The sequence below is a fragment of the Nelumbo lutea genome, chromosome 3, assembly GCF_056320005.1.
Source record: "Nelumbo lutea isolate HS-2025 chromosome 3, American lotus-T2T, whole genome shotgun sequence".
Classification (NCBI taxonomy): Eukaryota; Viridiplantae; Streptophyta; class Magnoliopsida; order Proteales; family Nelumbonaceae; genus Nelumbo; species Nelumbo lutea.
The window spans coordinates 79,254,381-79,271,671 of NC_142686.1; the positions used below are offsets into that span (position 1 = coordinate 79,254,381).

The 17,291-nt window shown below is 36.5% G+C and overlaps 3 protein-coding genes across 3 annotated transcripts; 2 read left to right on the forward strand and 1 right to left on the reverse strand.

Annotated features, from left to right (window-relative positions):
• Positions 1-1,261: 1,261 nt before the first annotated feature.
• On the reverse strand, positions 1,262-14,854 carry LOC148865921 (uncharacterized). The gene is made up of 4 exons (XM_088978990.1): positions 13,685-14,854; positions 12,816-12,893; positions 1,928-1,984; positions 1,262-1,554 (listed from the first exon to the last, which is right to left on the reverse strand). Exons 1-4 carry the CDS (start codon positions 13,883-13,885, stop codon positions 1,480-1,482), a joined length of 411 nt encoding a protein of 136 aa, XP_088835116.1. The 5' UTR covers positions 13,886-14,854; the 3' UTR covers positions 1,262-1,479.
• LOC148865922 (uncharacterized) lies at positions 1,689-3,758 on the forward strand. Its single transcript, XM_088978989.1, has 2 exons — positions 1,689-2,154; positions 2,385-3,758. Exons 1-2 carry the CDS (start codon positions 2,067-2,069, stop codon positions 3,260-3,262), a joined length of 966 nt encoding a protein of 321 aa, XP_088835115.1. The 5' UTR covers positions 1,689-2,066; the 3' UTR covers positions 3,263-3,758.
• A 1,544-nt stretch (positions 14,855-16,398) lies between the features above and the next one.
• LOC148865923 (uncharacterized) lies at positions 16,399-17,055 on the forward strand. Its single transcript, XM_088976403.1, has one exon. It carries the CDS (start codon positions 16,399-16,401, stop codon positions 17,053-17,055), a length of 657 nt encoding a protein of 218 aa, XP_088832529.1.
• The last annotated feature ends 236 nt before the right edge of the window (positions 17,056-17,291 follow it).

Consider the following 17,291-nt stretch of genomic DNA (forward strand, 5'->3'; position numbering starts at 1 on the left):
TGGATGCATTGGATTAAGGCTGTTAGAAAGGAAGTTGGCATGATGAATGGTGGATGTGTGACCAATTTATAGTTTCCTATGTTTGTAGGTCATATTTGATTGAACATTGATAGGTCTTGAAGTTTTCATTTGTCGTATGGACTGTGTCAAAAGAGAGATCTTTTAGCTTTGTAAAGTTTTTATTTGATCTAGTTGTATTTCCAAGTTTTGGGGTCAAAGAGTAGAGTACAAAGAAGTATGGTGAAGAGATCGAGCAAAAATTGGGTGCTGACAACGTGTTAAACTGTATCCTTTTTAACTAGTTCGATTTTAGATGTTGTTTGTTTAATCATTACTCGATCTAATTCTTGATGCTCTTTTGCTTTTAAACCTGCATGTCTTCTTTTTCTTTGTGTCCATCTAGGTGCATGTAGACTCTATAAATAGGGAGTTTGACAAACCTAATTAATAGCATATCATACATATAGTGCTCATTGCTTAATTTGCTCTAACTCTACCTCTTCTTAATTTAATTGAGCATATTTTAATTAAAACGATTTGAGGATGACTAACAAGTAAATGTATGTTTACCTTAAGCCTGTGGGTTGTTTCATCTTAGATACCAATTCGTAAATTTCTAGCTGCACCAGAGGAGGCACAACTCAACATGTTTTGCACCTTCAAATTATTGTTTCATAACTCAGAAATTGTGTTTTACAGAATATAGTGGTTTAATTTACACCAAAACGATAGATTCCATTATCTCCCTTCATCTATACTTTACAACATATAGTAATAATTTACAGCAATACATGATTTCTAGATAGATAGATGTGACCTAAATAGATCTGATAAAACAAAAAAGCTGATGAGCATTTATAACTTCCATTCTCTCCCTTCATCTATATTGTATGTATCCCAAATCGTTCATGAGATAAACAATGTGTTGATGGGCCTTTGGGAACTTCCACTATGGGGTCAGATTGGTCTACTCCAATAGTTAGTTGAGACCAACCGGTATCCAAATTAATGGAAGTTATAAATGCTCAACCTTTTCTCAAGTTAAGCTCCTCACATTTTATTCATGTTTCTCTGAGAGGAGTCATTTGGGCATGCCCCTTCTTTCGGAATGAAGCATACGTACCCTTCATCGTTAACCAAAATATATGTGTATATTCTAAAAAACAAAACATACATTTCTGGATTATTTTTGGTCTTTTCAAACTGGGGCTACTTTGTCTTTTTCACAAGGAATGAGCCCAATTTTACGAGAAATAGGATGTACCCAAATCACTTCGATCCCTTCTATTTTAATTATAAAATATAGAGTAAATTAAATTGCATGTATACTTCATCTTGAGGTCAATTTGATATGGATTTGGTTGTGCTAGGCTTAGATAAACCAAACCAAAATTGGGTAGAAACAATGGGGTTCAGGTACGTAGGTAGAGTAGAGCCCATCTCAACTTTTTGTGGGTAATAGTTACTAGTGCTCTCTCATCAAATTAACGTCGTCCTCGAACAAAAAAATGAATGGGACACCAAAACGCAGAGTGTATTAGGCCCGGACAAACCCTACAAAAAAATGAATGTGATTCAACCGTTAGTCAAAAGCCAAACCAGGAAATTTAAACAAATGTGGACCTCAAAGACATCAGCTGTTTTATTGCATAAAAAGGTCAAACCAACTGAACGCCAATGAAAAAGTCAAACAATCGCCTAGAGTTTCGGAGAATGACAAGCCCAAACCAGCAACTTTCACCAGATGGGTAACAACACCAACAAGAAGGAAATTGAATATACAGGGAGGAAAGTAGAGGGCAATTCAGAGGAGAGGGAAGAGAGAGGGAAAATACTCGCCCTCTCTTTCTTGGATCTCTCTGTAAAAGAAAGAAAGAAAGAAAAAAAAAAAAAGTCTAATAAAATCCCTTTGCATCTCTTCTTCTACCTGTTTCTCCTCAATTTCATCCTTTCTGCCATTCATGAAGCTGGTGCACGCTTGGATCTGTCAATAAATAAAGTTTCTTGTTCATAAAAAAGAAAAAAAAGTTTCCTCTTGTTTGTTCTTGTTTTGAAATTTTGAGACAATGAATAAGGGTCGTACATTTTCTTATTCTGATATATATCAGGTGAGTAGTAGCCCGGCCAGGCTGCCAGAAGACTCAACTCTAGAAGGTGATGACTATTGATCTATCACGCTCCTTTTATATTGCTATATGTTTTGATAAACGATTATAGCCAAAAGCCATTTTTCTGTGGAATTCGTAGTCCATGTTTGTAATGGATTAATGTTTTTCTTTCTTTCTGGATGTGTTCAGCCACATAAAATGCAATCTCTCTCTCTCTCTCTCTCTCTCTGATGATTAAAATTTAGATTTTAATGTGTCATTTTTTTTCTGTTTCAGGTTTGGCGGCAAATGTAAAGCTACTACTGAAATTAATCAACGATCACAACGAGGCAAGTAATAAGGATTTCGATGGCCGGAAAATGCAGAGAGTGGCAGGCATGATAACCATTCTTGACGATGTCAAAGCACGGATCCAAAAAATACAACCTCCTGACAAGAAAAGGCAAGCTTTTCTGCGGCGGTGCAACACTGATCTTAGGCCTAACAGAGTTAACAGTTCCCCAAGGGAAAGGAGGACAAATGACATGGTAAACGATGAAGAACAGAGGCTACGCAAGGAGCTGGATGAGAGCATGGCAGCAAGGAAGAGTCTGGAGAGAATGTTCTCAAGCTTAGGGAAGGAGAAGGAGATTATGGCAACAGAGCTTGCTCGAAAGGTTCATCAGTTGAATGGCATGGAAGAACATCTGAATGATCTCAAAGCACAGAACGAGATGTTGTTGGCCAAGGTCCAGACTTGTGCTGCCGAGCACAAAGAGAAGCCATGCGAGACAGAGACAGAAGACACTGAGAGCAGCGCCCTGCTGCTGCAAGAGCGCAACAAGGCGCTCTGGGAGCAGCTCATGAGGTCCCTAGACGGGTATCGATCCTTGAAGAAGAAACTGGACGACACACTGGAAGAAAATGCAGGATTTCAGACGAAGATGGCAGAGATAACTATAGAAATATCAGCTGGCCAGAAGAAGATTCAAGACATTCGACAGCGAATGGCCGAGAGCAACGAACAGCAGGAGGAGATTGAGGAGGAGCTATCAAGAATGGAGAACATGTTTCGACGATTGGAGATGAAGGTTTCAAAGAATTGGGAGAAGAGAAGCGAGTGCTTTAAACCCAAAGCCTACCCTAGCGCAGGAAAGCCTTTGGTTCTTGTTTGAGCAAGGAAGGTGTTAGTACTAGACTAGTAGTAGTGCTAGTGCATGCCCCTGATCAAATGCTTGGTAGGGAATTCATATTTTGTTTAGATTTCTACCAAGTTGGCTAAACCCAGTTTTCCTGTTTTGGGGATTCAATTTTACTTATAAAGATGAAAACAACTTTACTGTATCAAATATATATGATTTCACTTTGGATCGGATGTCATCTTGTGCCACGAATTTGGCGGATCATTTGGAGGCCCAGTCTTTGCATGAGGATAACTACAGTCTACAGATACCACCACCATTTCATTCTTCAACGTGGGGAGCCAGGTTCTTCTGCATGTGGTTGAACTTGAACAAGTCAAGTGTTTTAGCCTATTAGATCCTTGTGGAGGATCCTCCATCCAACTACTCTTTGTCCAACTATGTGATCACATTTTGATTATTTTTTTATACATTTTAATGTCATGGATCAGTTTGACTTAGCTGATCAGTGAGTTGGTTAAGTGACAAACTCTTGCATTGGCTCGACCCTATATATCGGTTCAGGTCCAGGTTTGACTTGATTGCATTTTGGAAAGGTTTGGGTTGAAGCTGGCCCACGTCAAACAATGTCCCTGCTAACTTTTGAATTAGGCCCAGATGTTACCAAGAATATTTTTTATGGGGCTAGGATTGGGATACCCTAGAATGTCCCTTGCACTCAGTTTGGAAAGAGTACAATTGCAAATATGTACATTACAAATAGAAGCAAAATAATACAAAATACAAGGTTTTGCACTCTGCATATTTGCATTTGTACTAGGGGTGATCATTTCAGCCTGGCCCAGCCCAGCTTGCAAATTCCGGGCTTGGGCTTAGGTTTTGTGTTCAGGGTCGGGCCCACATCAGGCCCGCAAATTTTAGGGCCGGGCTTGGGCTTAATACTTTAAGTCCGGCCCAGGCCTGGGCCGGTCCGCATATATTTAAACTTACACATTTTGTGTATAATGTATACATATGTATACATTTTTTACATTATATTATATATTTTATATATAAATGTTATAACATGACATGTATAATTTATATTATATGTAATATTTTATATTATATAATGTACAAAATAAGTTTATATGCATGTTATGTCATTTAATATATAGATATTTAATGTTTTATATATGAGTGACATCGGCTTGAAATTAGGCTCGGCCCGACCCGGGCAAGTATAGACTTGGGCTAGGGCTTATGTTTCAGGCCTGGAACCCCAGGCCAGGCCGGGCCCAAGCCTAAGCTATAGCCCTTATCATAAGTGAAAAGCCTAACCTAGCTCAACCCATGATCACCCCTAATTTGTACTCCTTCCAAACGGAGCCTAAGGCTTAGTTTGGAAGGAGTACAAATGAATATATGCAGAGTGCAAAACCTTATATTTTGTATTATTTTGTATATATTTGCACTGTACAAATTTGCATTTGTACTCTTTCTAAACTAAGCCTTAGACGCAATCCTTATCCTACCTTAGGCTTAGTTCGGAAAGAGTACAAATACAAATATGTAGAGTGTAAAACCGTGTATTTTGTATTACTTTGTATGCATTTGCCCCGTACATATTTGTATTTGTACTCTTTCCAAATTGTGAAGGGTAAAGTAAAACCAACTCAAATGCTTAAGGTGAAGAAAAGGATGGTAGCTAGTGAGAAGATCAAACATGGTTTTCACCAAGGTTGGGGTCTATAGGGGATAGGAGATGTTATAAGTAGAGGCTCTCTTAAAACTAATAATCATATTGGAGAGAGATTTTATTAATTACTATTAGAGATTGTTTTATTATTAATTACTACAAATCAACATGTATCATAAACTATCAAAAAGTCAACAGGTATCATAAAAGTGGTCACCAATTAGGTTGTTATTTAATTATCAAAATTTACACTAGGGGGTTTGATTGATCCAAATCCCTATAACCGCCTCTCCGTATGTGGAAGTAGGACTTGATATCCCAGGTCTCCACTAAAATTAGCTAGAGACATTACCAACAGGATAGGCTGATACCTTCTTTTCACTTATTTTATATATAAGTATACTAGTTGGGACCCATGCGATGCAAAGGCTTTGCTGTGAGAAACTGAGCTAAGAATCTTATGCCATTTGTAATTGGGTCAAGTCAAACTAAATCCAACACAAGCATTTTTTTGTATCATGTATTGTTTGATAAGGTTGTATTAATTTTCATTAAATTTTTTAATAATGTTTGTTAAGTTTCATTGTTGTTAGATAAAATTCCACTATTTTTATTAAGTTTTATTATTTTTAAATTAAATTTAAACAAATATTATTTTTTATTTATTGTTTGCAACACATGAACTTTTTTAAGTGAAATTAAAGTAGAACCTTAGAGTTGGTCCAGGTTCAATGCAAGTATTATTTTTGGGTTATGTATTGTTTGATAAATTTGTATTATACTATATGGATTTTAAATTTTAAAGTAGTATTGAAATGATTAATTTTTAATCATTTTTAAATGGAACCAAAACTGTATTTTTTTAATTAAATTTAAAAATAATAACTTTTTAATCTTTAATATTTAATATTATTTTAAGTGGAATGTATGTAGATAACTTAATTAAGTTAAGTTATTAAAATTAAATAAATTCAATCAATTAAATATGTTAAGTTAGTTAAGCCAATTGTGTTGTCAGGTTAAGTTAATTAAGTTACTTATTAGGTCAACTAAGGTAATTTGTATTAATAAATCAAATTAAATAAGTTAAGCAAATTATGTCCATCAAGGGATGTCAATGAGTCGGGTTAAATGACAAACTTGACTTGACGCGATTTTACAGGGTTGGGTTAGGGTCATGTTTCTTTGGGGGGTAAGGTTGGGTTAGGATTTTGATGCTTCAACACAAGTTGAGTTTGGGTTTCATTGGCTATACCAACTATTAGACAATGTATGCCCTTAGCTCTAATTAGATTGATGTACAAATACATTTATTATAAATAAATAAAAGTACATATTTGTTTCATGTTATCATTGGTGTGTTTCTATGTAATTACCCCTTAAACTGGACACTTATGAGACTCGTGTGAGTTTAGAATGTTCTCAGCCACTGGATAAACTTGGGAGTTTATCCTGTCAAGGCTGACACTAATGTACTGCCAAATAAGTTGGGGTAGCTTGTCTCAACTGCTAGGGTTAGACCCGAAGCACATGTAGTGTGTGTTTGTTTGAAGCACTGAACCCGGACCATTTTCTAGTTATGCCCTGGACCTTGGAGACTGATGGGCAAAACTGGAAAGTTACACCTAACCCCTAGACTTAATAATGGTACTGCACTGAGTATCGGATCAGACTGTCTTTGATGTGCCAATTAGTGAGATCCTTTGGGCGTCAAAACCTGTGTATGTTGGGGTAGTTTGAGAATTCACTTTAGTGGGTGATCATAGTGATATGATCAGCCCCTTTGTTGGACAAAGTGAATGATCGAGATTGCACTCTCTCTGATGGAAGACAAAACTATCAACATTCAATTTCAATAGTTTTTGAGATTTGTTTTTGCAAAATATATTTTATGATATATATTATGTTTTAAGAAAAATGTTTGCAAAAGGTTTTAATTCTCAGGACCCATTTGAGCAGAGAGTGAAACACTGCACCTTGTAGTCAGGGGAGAGGTCATTCCCTGTCAGGTAGTGTTTGATCATTGTGGGCTGAAAGGTTGTGTGTAAGAGACCATTAAGGGTTGTTTACTTGATGGGCTATATCTTACTTAAATCCATTATCCTTGTTCATTCATAGGATGGCTGGATTCAAGGATCATTTAACTGTAAATGTCGGGCCCATTAAGAGGCCATATTGATGGATTCAAGGGTTCATTGCATTTGGTAGTGAATTCGGTCAGGCCTTTTCATAGATGTTGAGCCAAACTCGTGTGGGCTTATGTGAGATCATTGTTGGGGTCCCATGCCATACAAATTGAACTTAAATGGGCCAACAACTATCTTGTGATGTGAGCCACTTGTTTAATGGGCCTAAAGTCCATGATTAATGAGATTAATCAACTGGTCACATAACTGCTTAAGTTGTCATATGACTTAGGCAAATATGGGTTTGGAGCACCCATTCTCATAAGAGTCTAAGACCTATCCACAGATAGAGTCCAGATCTAAATAAAGATTTACATTACAAACCTCCTAATTCGATTAGGAGTGGTACTTCTTCAAGATTAAGAAAAGAGAGATCGATATGCTCTAGATAACTCTACTATTAGTTCTCTCTCTCTCTCTCCTCTTGCTGCCCAAAAACTCTAATTTGATCTCCACTTTCTTGGACTGATTTTGATCAGATCCTTCTTTGAATTTTGCAAGAAAATTGTAGAGAAAAACTATGGTAACCTCCCTTGTTCGATACATACAGTTGAATTGCAGTTTTGCTGAAAACTGTGTTGGTGAACCAGCTTCTCTCCAAGCTACGCCATCTTCAGTGGAAGCCGGTTTTAGGCTTTGATTTGGGTGTGAACTACCACTTTGGGAGCTACATCTGTAGATTCCATATTATGTATACATCTTCCTCCTTTTGGTTTTAGATCTGGTCCGGTTTCGATACAAGAATAATCCTTGAAAAATGCAGTTTTTTTAAAATAGGTAATACGATTCCTGGAAGGTTGAAAGAATTTTTTGAAATTTCATCCATCCATCTAGCATGGTTCGACCATTCATATGATGGATTTCACCTTCCTTTACCAGCTAGGTCATAATACTCCTACATAGAGGGCACTCTTGTAATTTGGTATGAATTTTAAGTTTTAACTCGTTCCTATAAACTTTAAGTTTTTTATTACTTTTCATGTTTATTTTGGTTATTCTTTCATTATGGAGGAAGTGACACCTTGGAACCCATAAACAATTCATTAACGCTGCATTTGTTTGAGGTGTAAATTCAAATTTTATACCATGGAAAAATATGAACTGGTTTAGTGATGGATGGAAATTGGGACCAGTTGATTTTGAAAATTTACATTGATCATGTTTGGTTTTCTATGGTGTAAATTTTCAAACTGGGTCTCGACAAAAGTTGGATCTTGACAGAAAAAGGTGAACAAGCAATGCTTACACAGTGAATCTTACAGTGCTTCAATGCGTACACCGACAGGATTTGAGCTGATATGCCGCTCACCGCCGTTGGAACTCTAATACACCAAAACTAGGTCTTAGCGGAACTCTGATACATAGGAATTGGGTCTCAATGGAACTCTATTGTGCCACTCGCCGCTCGTTGCTCACCGCTCGCCACTCACTAATATGCTAGAGTTGGAGAAGATTGCAAGATTTGCATTATTGCCATTGGGAGTCTTGTGTGCTTTGGGGAAGATAGTGAACAGGGCAGGTCGTAAGTAAGAGAAGAAGGAATAGAAGAAGGAGAAGAAAAGAGAGAGGGAGAGAGAGAGAGAGAGACTAGAGAGGGAGTGGAAAAGGAATCTGGCTGGAGGTGGGGGATGCCATCGTCGCACTGGTTCACTCTCTTCTTCGATCGAACAAAGACATGCAGTTGTTGGAGAGGAGACACGAGGTAACCGTTGGACAAAAGAAGAGGAAGGTAAAGCTTTACATCGATTTTATTGATGTAAACTTTCCACTGATTTTCGATGAATATATTGACAACAATGGACTTTTAAACTGATTGATGAGGTATATTAACACCTCTACCAAATGCCTGCAAAATCAAACCGAAGTGTAAAGTTTACCCTGGTTCGATTTTACACCTCTACCAAACGTAGCCCAAAGAAAAAAAAAACATAAATCAAATTCCAACTTAAATTAATGGCTATTGGGTTTAGGAGTGGAAACAGGGTTCGACAGGACTAGTTTTTGCACACCTTGTCCCATGTCCAAAAAACACATACGTGCCACCCTATCTCCACCCCATACCTCAATAGGATTGAAAATCCCAGTCCTATCTCCATTCCTATTGGGAACGAGGATCCCCAAATTTGCCCCTTCCTGCCCCAACCATTCCCACCTGCAAAACTATTTTTGAGAAAAGCATATTATAACATTTATACACTACATAATATAAAATATTACATATAAGATGTGTTATACATGTCATATTATAATATTAATATATAGAATATAAAGCATAATATAAAATAAGATATTGGGGTGGATTCAAGGTCAGGCTTGGGGTGAGGTGGAGAAATACCAATGTTGCCCTGCTTAGGAATGGCAATGGAGCAAGGTAGGGACGGGGACCCACTCCTCATCCCCGCTCCCACAAAAATTCCCGATCCCCATTCTCATCCCCACCAATGGTGATAAGGTTATCCGTATCCTCGTGTGTATCCTCATTCACTGAGATTTTTTTATGATGTCAATCATTTTATTTTTTTCATTTCATATAAAAAATTACATATAAATAGGTAAAAATTGTATTAGGAAATCCAAATAATTTCAAATATATTCATCCATATTTTTAAAAGTATTAATATACATAGATACATACATACATACATACATCCATCATATAAGTTGGTCCTTGTGGGAAGTGCTCTCCCCATCCCCGCCCCATTTTGGGTGGGCCCTTGCAGAGATCAAGAAAATGGGGAAAATTGTCATCCCTAGCCTGCTCCCGATCACTAGTGTTTCATGTTTCCTTGAGAATCACCTCAAATCCAATCAATGGTAAAAAAAATCACCCCAATTAGGGTAGGTCCAGTCAGATTGCCATCTATACTTGTGTTTTCAATGCATTGTAAAAATTTACAATTGAAAGGATGCAAGTCTGGTGGGTATCAGGTTAAACTCTTATAGGGTAGAATCAGTTTTAGAAATTATCATTAAATCGGGTTCAAGTAAAAGCATTGAAGGGTTGGATTAGGGTGAAGACAAACCCACACTAAACCTAGACCATTGAGTTTATTCTTTATCATTTTAGTTTGAACTTAAATTGATTTTAAATTGAAATTGATAATTTTTACTTTCATTAATTCTAATTTATTTAGTATGTAGTTATTGATGTATAGTAAATTTAAGTTATGATATTATGCTAAGTTTATTAATGTTTAAAATTTTTAATAATGTTAGAAATTGTTATTATAAATTAATTATAATATTACAACTTATTAATAATATCTTCCCCTGATTAGAGAGAGAGAGAGAGATGTAATAGACATAAATACATCTACATATTCTCTAAGGGTCTATTTGATTGCTGAGAAAATTGGACTGAGAAAGGATGGGATGAGAAATGTTGGGATGAGAAGAGGAAAATTTAATTTCTCAGTTAGTTATAATGTGTTTGTTTGCTGAGAAAACTTTTGTGAGAAAATTCACTTTCTAGTGTTTGTTTTGCAAGAAAATTTATAGGAGAAAATGGCTGAGTAACAACGCCCAACATTCTTTGCATCCTTAAACTGAGTAACAGCGTCCGACGAGGAACTGGACGGGTCAGATGAGAGAGGGAATGGGGAAGAAGCATTGGCGTATTCAGGAACAACGGAAATAAAAATAATATATATATATATATATATTTATTTATTTATTTAAATGGAGTTCTAAGAATATCAATTAAGTAGTGATGCACTCATAGAAATTTCATAAAAATACACTATACTAATAAAAATTATAGAACTTAAATTAGTCTTTATATGAAATTATACGACAAATAAATTAAAATTGTTCTTATTATTTATACACTTTATTTATTTAATAAAAAAATCCATGCTCACGAGGCCTGTTCCTCAATCCTCAAACAGGTGGAACAACTCATGCTACACCTTTGTAGCGAAAAAAAAAAAACTCATGCTACACCTCAGTATCTGACAATACTTATGTGGAGAATCAAGCAATCATCCATTTGAAATATTTAATATTCATACTGGTGGTACATGCTCCTAATTCAAATTAGCCTGTTTAGGCACTTTTGGGGTATGTATGAATAAACACATTTTCTTCTCAACAGAATAAAGAGTTCAAAAATTTTTAAAAGAAAAATGATTCTCTCCTCTTCCTATGAACTATTAATTGTTTCCTTATAAAGAAATATGCTTCTCCCTTTCTTAATTTTTTGATAGGTTCATTAAACACTAAAAAACTACAAATATAAGGTCCTAGCCAGATAGGTGGTGAATAATGCCACCAATAACACACATCATCAAAAGATTTAGCTCTCTAAGCCAGAGTATGCACAGCTCTAGCATATGCCCTAAATTATGCCTTTCACCCTCTCATTCTAAGAAGGAAAAGAAGGGAAGAGTAGTTCCATCTTTACATGTTTCTCTGAAGAGACTTTTATGGCTATCTTACTAATAGTTTTTTGGACTGCAGTTTTGAACAGGATTGTGACTAGGGACAATTTAATCAGAAGGGGCATAGAAGTGGATGATGTTGGTTGTGTTACGTGCGACACAAATGAGGAAAAAGAAGACCACTTATTGATACATTGTGAATTTTCTTATGTCATTATGGATAAAAGTGCTGAATTTGTTTGGGGTGAAGATGTGCTTAAGAGTTTTCTAGGAGCATGAGATTTAAAAGGTTTGAGTAAAGGTGGTAAAGCGGCATGAAATATTATTTTGGCAGCATTATTTTGGGCAATGTGGGTAGAAAGGACTGCTTGCATATTTGAACGGAAACAGGGTTCAGTGGAGGAGGTTATCAAGAGGGTAATGGACATGGTGTGTTCATGGATGGAAAATCATAAGATAATGTCTTTGTAAAGTCACAGAAAGAGGTTTTGATGTATGGGCTTATTATAAGGTTGTAAAAAAATAAAAATTAAAAATGGAGAAGGCATTGAAGCATATGATAATTAGGAATAATAGATCAAACTATGTATAGGGCTATATAAAGTCTTTTTATATGGTTGTACATCACTTTTCACCACCTTACCAGGAAATGGAAATACTTCACATCTAATGATAGTATCCTATCCTAAGATGTCCCAATATGGATATCGACATGGACACAGATAGGGGAGACAGGAATTCAACTCTCCATTTTGTGAGATCTATGTCATGGATGCAGTGCAAGTACCCCGTCTTATATTCTCTTGTCATACTCCTATGTTTAGTTTTCAACCTAAGCATCATTTCCCAATAACTATCTTGCCAACTTTAATTAAATTTCTATTGTGTACATTTTTTATAGCATGGTTTGTTGAAATATAATGTTTATATATTTAGAAATGTTAATGTTATGAAGTGTATCTTGAAGTGCCCATGCACTTTGCTGCATTGTATTGAGTATGTATCAAGTCTAGCAAGGGTATGGTAAGCATGTATAAGTATCCTGGTGATTATAGGTCCTACCCATGGTTATAGGTTGAGTATACAAAGAAAAAGAAGGAACCCCATATGGAAATATCAAAGCTATTAAACATGTCAAAGACATTCAAGCAAAATGAGAACTGGGAAATGAGCTCAAGAATTGGGTTTCACTTAAACTAGATTAATCTTAAATAAAGATTCCCTCTGTTCTTTTTCTTCTATGCAAGTCAACATATTCTCATATTCCCCATACAGAAGAAACAATAAAAGATATTAGAATTTTTAAATAATAAGAGAAAAATCACAAGTTAAATAGGTCTTACGCTGCCTTGAATTATATCTCGTCCTGCCCACCAGAGAAAAGCACCCAACCCCACAATTGGCAGTAGCACTGCAAGAAGCTGTTAATGAGAAGCATGGTGGAATCAGTCAAAAGCCAGAGGGTGAGAGAAAGAGAGACAAAGCAACCAGAGATTAATGTAGAATTGGCTGCTAGAAGCAGAATACTAGAAACAGATTGTTGTTGGATACATTAAGCCCCAGAGGCACGACAGAATAATATGTTCATATAGTTATATTGATTAACTATCCTTGAAATTATTTAAAAAAAAAAAAAGCCTGGAATAGCATCTAAAATGAGTTGGAATATAAAAAATCATAATATTGATTATGCAAACATCATTAACTAAATAGAAAGAATAATAATTAGGAGAGTTCCTTTGTAACTTTGCTTACTCATTAGTGTTCCTTTGGCCAAGGCACCTTTCTAGTGGAAATAGGAAAAATCATAAAGTACTGAAAGAAATGCTGGAAATTATAGAAACATCTAAGATGTAGTACTCTAAAGGAGGACCTCTGGTGAACATGAGATTCAGCCATCTAATCCATGCTAATCCCACCATCTTTTTCAGAAGGGAGCTATTTTCACAAGAATGCTTCAGGATCTCATCCCTACGAAATTATAGTTACCTGTTCTAGCTCTACTATTAACAAGTAAAAAGTCCCAGTGAAGCATACTACCATCAAATGCAACCAAAATCACAAAAAAAATGACATGTGAGAGTATTTTCTCAACACAAATAAACGAGCGAAGTTGCAATTGATATCCCACTATGCATTAAGAAAAGCTTATCCAAGAACTATGAGCACCTGAACTGGACCAAAAGCCTAAAAAGAAGAAAGGACAACTTACCCATATCGAAACAATTGCATCCAAAACCCAACCAAGTTGCCCTGTCATTGAAAGATAAGTTAATCCGATAGCCAAAGCAAGATTACCCAGAACCCTCACAGTGTTGTTGTTATCTCTTCCGCCCCCACCACCATTAAATCCAAAGACCTGGTTAACTTTAACTAAAACATCCCTCTTCTTCCTCCCCTTCTTCTCCTTCATGAAAATCTCATCTTTCCTCTCCCCAAACAAAGATCATCTCTCCACAGAAGCCCTCCATCTGAACGCATTCTCCTGAAAATAACCGACTTTTCTTCTTGATTGAGAACAACAGTTGATGGGTTGAAGGAATCTTAGCCCAAAGGAGCTTCTCTTCTTGCTAAACCCAACCAAGCTGCCCTGTCATTGAAAGATAAGTTAATCCAATAGCCAAAGCAAGATTACCCAAAACCCTCATAGTGTTGTTGTTATCTCTTCCGCCCCCACCACCATTAAATCCAAAGACTGGTTAACTTTAACTAAAACATCCCTCTTCTTCCTCCCCTTCTTCTCTTTCATGAAAATCTCATCTTTCCCTGTGCTCTCCCCAAACAAAGACCATCTCTCTACAGAAGCCCTCCATCTGAATGCATTCTCCTGGAAATAAATGACTTTTCTTCTTGATTGAGAACAACAGTTGATGGGTTGAAGGAATCTTAGCCCAAAGGAGCTTCTCTTCTTGCTAAGATCACCGGATAAGGCATAGAACACTGGAACGTTAATTCTTGAAATCTGAAGGGTGGTCATGGCAAACTTGTGACTATTTTATATAGACAAAACTGTGATTGGGGGTGTCTATAGGGGATTCATGGCGGGTGGGTATGTGGTTGGCGATGGGAAGACAAGTCTTCAAGAAGGCGACTGTGGCGATCGTTGAGACTCAGGGGCTTCTTCTCTGCCATCGGAGCGAGAGGCTCCACTTCGCAACAGCAACAGAAAGAGATGAAAAGCGTTGTCTGTGCATCAGGTCTCCGGGACGCGGGCGTGGTGTGTTAGGGTGTCGGCGAAGGGCGTGGAGTGGGGGTTCAATACGAAGGCGGCACTTCCGGCGGTGGTGGAGGTGCTAATAACAGGAGGAAGAAGATGGTTAGTGGTGGAGAGAGAGAGAGAGGAGATGATCGAAAATTAATATGAAAAATTAATCTGACAAAGTAATTTTTTTAGCATTTTCTTTTTTCACTGGGTCGTTCACTTAATTTTGGGATCCTGCGTCCTGTTTGTTTCTCATCCTAAAACACTGTTTGCCAATAAACAAACACAAAAAATGGAGAATAATTTAAAAATATTCCTTTTTCACATTCGTTTCTTAGCAATCAAACAAACCCTAATTGTAAGTACATAAATTTAGGCCTTACAGAAATTGTGTTGAAGACACCCAAATAAGTGACCATCATGTATTCATATCACAACTTCCCGTACTTGAACAAAGAAGTTGTGAGCCTAAGGAAGCCCTATAGCACAACCCCACTTAACGTCTAAGTCACAATGCACAATTACAATCACAATGAGACACATGGGAACCGTTGTCAAGGCACAAAATCAAGTTTAACTTAGGCACTAGTGTCCTATGATCCAGCACATCGGCGTATGTAGTAATCTTTTACTTTGCGATGACATACCACTTAAACGTTGCAGTGCAATAGTACATCACAACTTGAGTATAGTTGCAGCATTGTTATTCAACAAACATAAAAACTGCAATGAATTGTCAACGCATTGATGTTTTGATCAAAGCATCTAAAAGCATGAAGAATTCCAAAAGTAAGGTTGTAGTTAGATTCGTGCTCATGTGTGGATCCTGGGAAAAGAGTGAGAGCCCTAATCTTGGAATCTCTGCGATGACACATGGAGAAATCCTACTTGTGGACCTCAGAACACAAAATTAACCAATTAAAAGACCTTCCCACTTTTGAGGAAAGTCTCCTTCTCCAATACGTAGCTTCCTATTCCATTAGAAAGTTTTCCTCTATAAATAGAGGAGACTCAAAACCCTCGAGAGGTCCAATACTGATCCCTAGGAAGAACCCTATCTGTTTGTGTTTCTAACCTCCATTGAAGCTTTCATATGACCCCCTTACCACCTCCTTAAGGCCATCCACCATCTTTCAGGAAGACCTACATTATTGCCTTACCACCCTGCTCATATTAGAACCTATGGTTATTTCTTGATCTTGGAGATGACAACCAGAAAGATAAATCTTATCTTCATCCATAAAGACCCTATTGAGAATGAAGAGATAGTTCAATTCAACTAAACGAGAATGAGGCCTCATACTGTTATAGCTAATGTGCTAGGAAGTTAAAATATTTTATATTTATTTTGTCTTTTCATATAGTAGGTAAAAGTAACTTTAGTTGGACCATTTTCTACTTTTTGTAAAATATGGGTTAGTTGAAAAATGTACTTGAAGAAGCTTCTTACTTGGCTTGCTCAAGAAGCCATTCTTGTATGACTCTAACAAAGAGTGAAACCATAATAGTATGAAGTAATTTTCAGCCATTCTCTTGCTCTGTTTTTCCCTATATTTTACTTCAATTTGCTGTGTGCAAGTTTGTTATTTCTCCACTTTGCATGCACCCATAGTTAGCTGAAACTAAAGCCAAATCCTAACAAGTGGTATCAGAGCTGCAAGGTTCGTTAGAACAAGTTCGGGTGCAAGAAAAGTTGAAGAAAAATTGATTGTGAAGAGCAAAACATGGCCAACACTAATGCTGTTAATTTTAACACAACCCAAGTTCTTATTTTTGATGGAGAAGACTATGTTTTCTGGTATGTTAAAATGAAAACCTTATTCTTGTCTTTGGATTTATGGGACATTGTTGTCCTTGGATATGGAGAACCAAAAAATGTAGCAAATCTTACAGTAGTTCAACAAAAGGAACTGAAAGACAAGAGAAGTAAGAAAGTAGGAGCACTTTTAATGATACAAAGAGTTGATAAATCTATTTTTTCAAGGATAATGGGTGTTGAAAAGGATAAAGAAGCCTGGGAAACACTTCAGCAAGAGTTTCAAGGAGACAAAAAGGTAAGGGTTGTTAAACTCCAATCTCTTAGAAGAGATTTTGAAAATATGAATGTGAAGGAAAATGAAAGTTTAAATGATTATTTTAGTAGATTTATGGAGTTGATAAATCAGATGAAAGCACATGGTGAAAAATTTTATGATAGGAGGATTGTTGATAAGATTTTAATTAGTTTACCTGAGAAATTTGATCCTATTGTGGCTGTCATTGAAGAAACAAATGATCTCACTGAATTAAGTGTTCAAGAGTTGTTGGCATCACTGAAATCATATGAGCAAAGATTGGCACATCACTCTAAAAAATCAATAGAGAGTGCATTCCAATGTTAGTTCCAAAAATCATGATGGAACATCTTCAACTCATAAACATGGAAAAGGAGACTCCTATAGAGGAGGTAGATATGCAAAAGGAAGAGGAAGAGGAAGAAGCAAAACTAATTTTGAATGAGAATCTTCTCAGTGTTGAAACAAAGAAGGGAAGGAAATTTATACATAATGTGTTATTTGTACCTGAGTTGAATGAGAATCTTCTTTGTGTTGGATAGCTTTTGGAGCATGGTTATTCA

Excerpts from the sequence above, each read along its gene's own strand:
- LOC148865921 (XM_088978990.1), bottom strand. The coding sequence starts at position 13,885 with ATGAAGGAGAAGAAGGGGAGGAAGAAGAGGGATGTTTTAGTTAAAGTT. Across the intron at positions 12,894-13,684 it reads ATGCAATTGTTTCGATATGG|CTTCTTGCAGTGCTACTGCC; the intron begins GTAAGTTGTCCT and ends TCTCATTAACAG. Across the intron at positions 1,985-12,815 it reads GAGATATAATTCAAGGCAGC|ATCCAAGCGTGCACCAGCTT; the intron begins GTAAGACCTATT and ends ATTTATTGACAG.
- LOC148865923 (XM_088976403.1), top strand. The coding sequence starts at position 16,399 with ATGGCCAACACTAATGCTGTTAATTTTAACACAACCCAAGTTCTTATT.
- LOC148865922 (XM_088978989.1), top strand. The coding sequence starts at position 2,067 with ATGAATAAGGGTCGTACATTTTCTTATTCTGATATATATCAGGTGAGT. Across the intron at positions 2,155-2,384 it reads AGAAGACTCAACTCTAGAAG|GTTTGGCGGCAAATGTAAAG; the intron begins GTGATGACTATT and ends TTTCTGTTTCAG.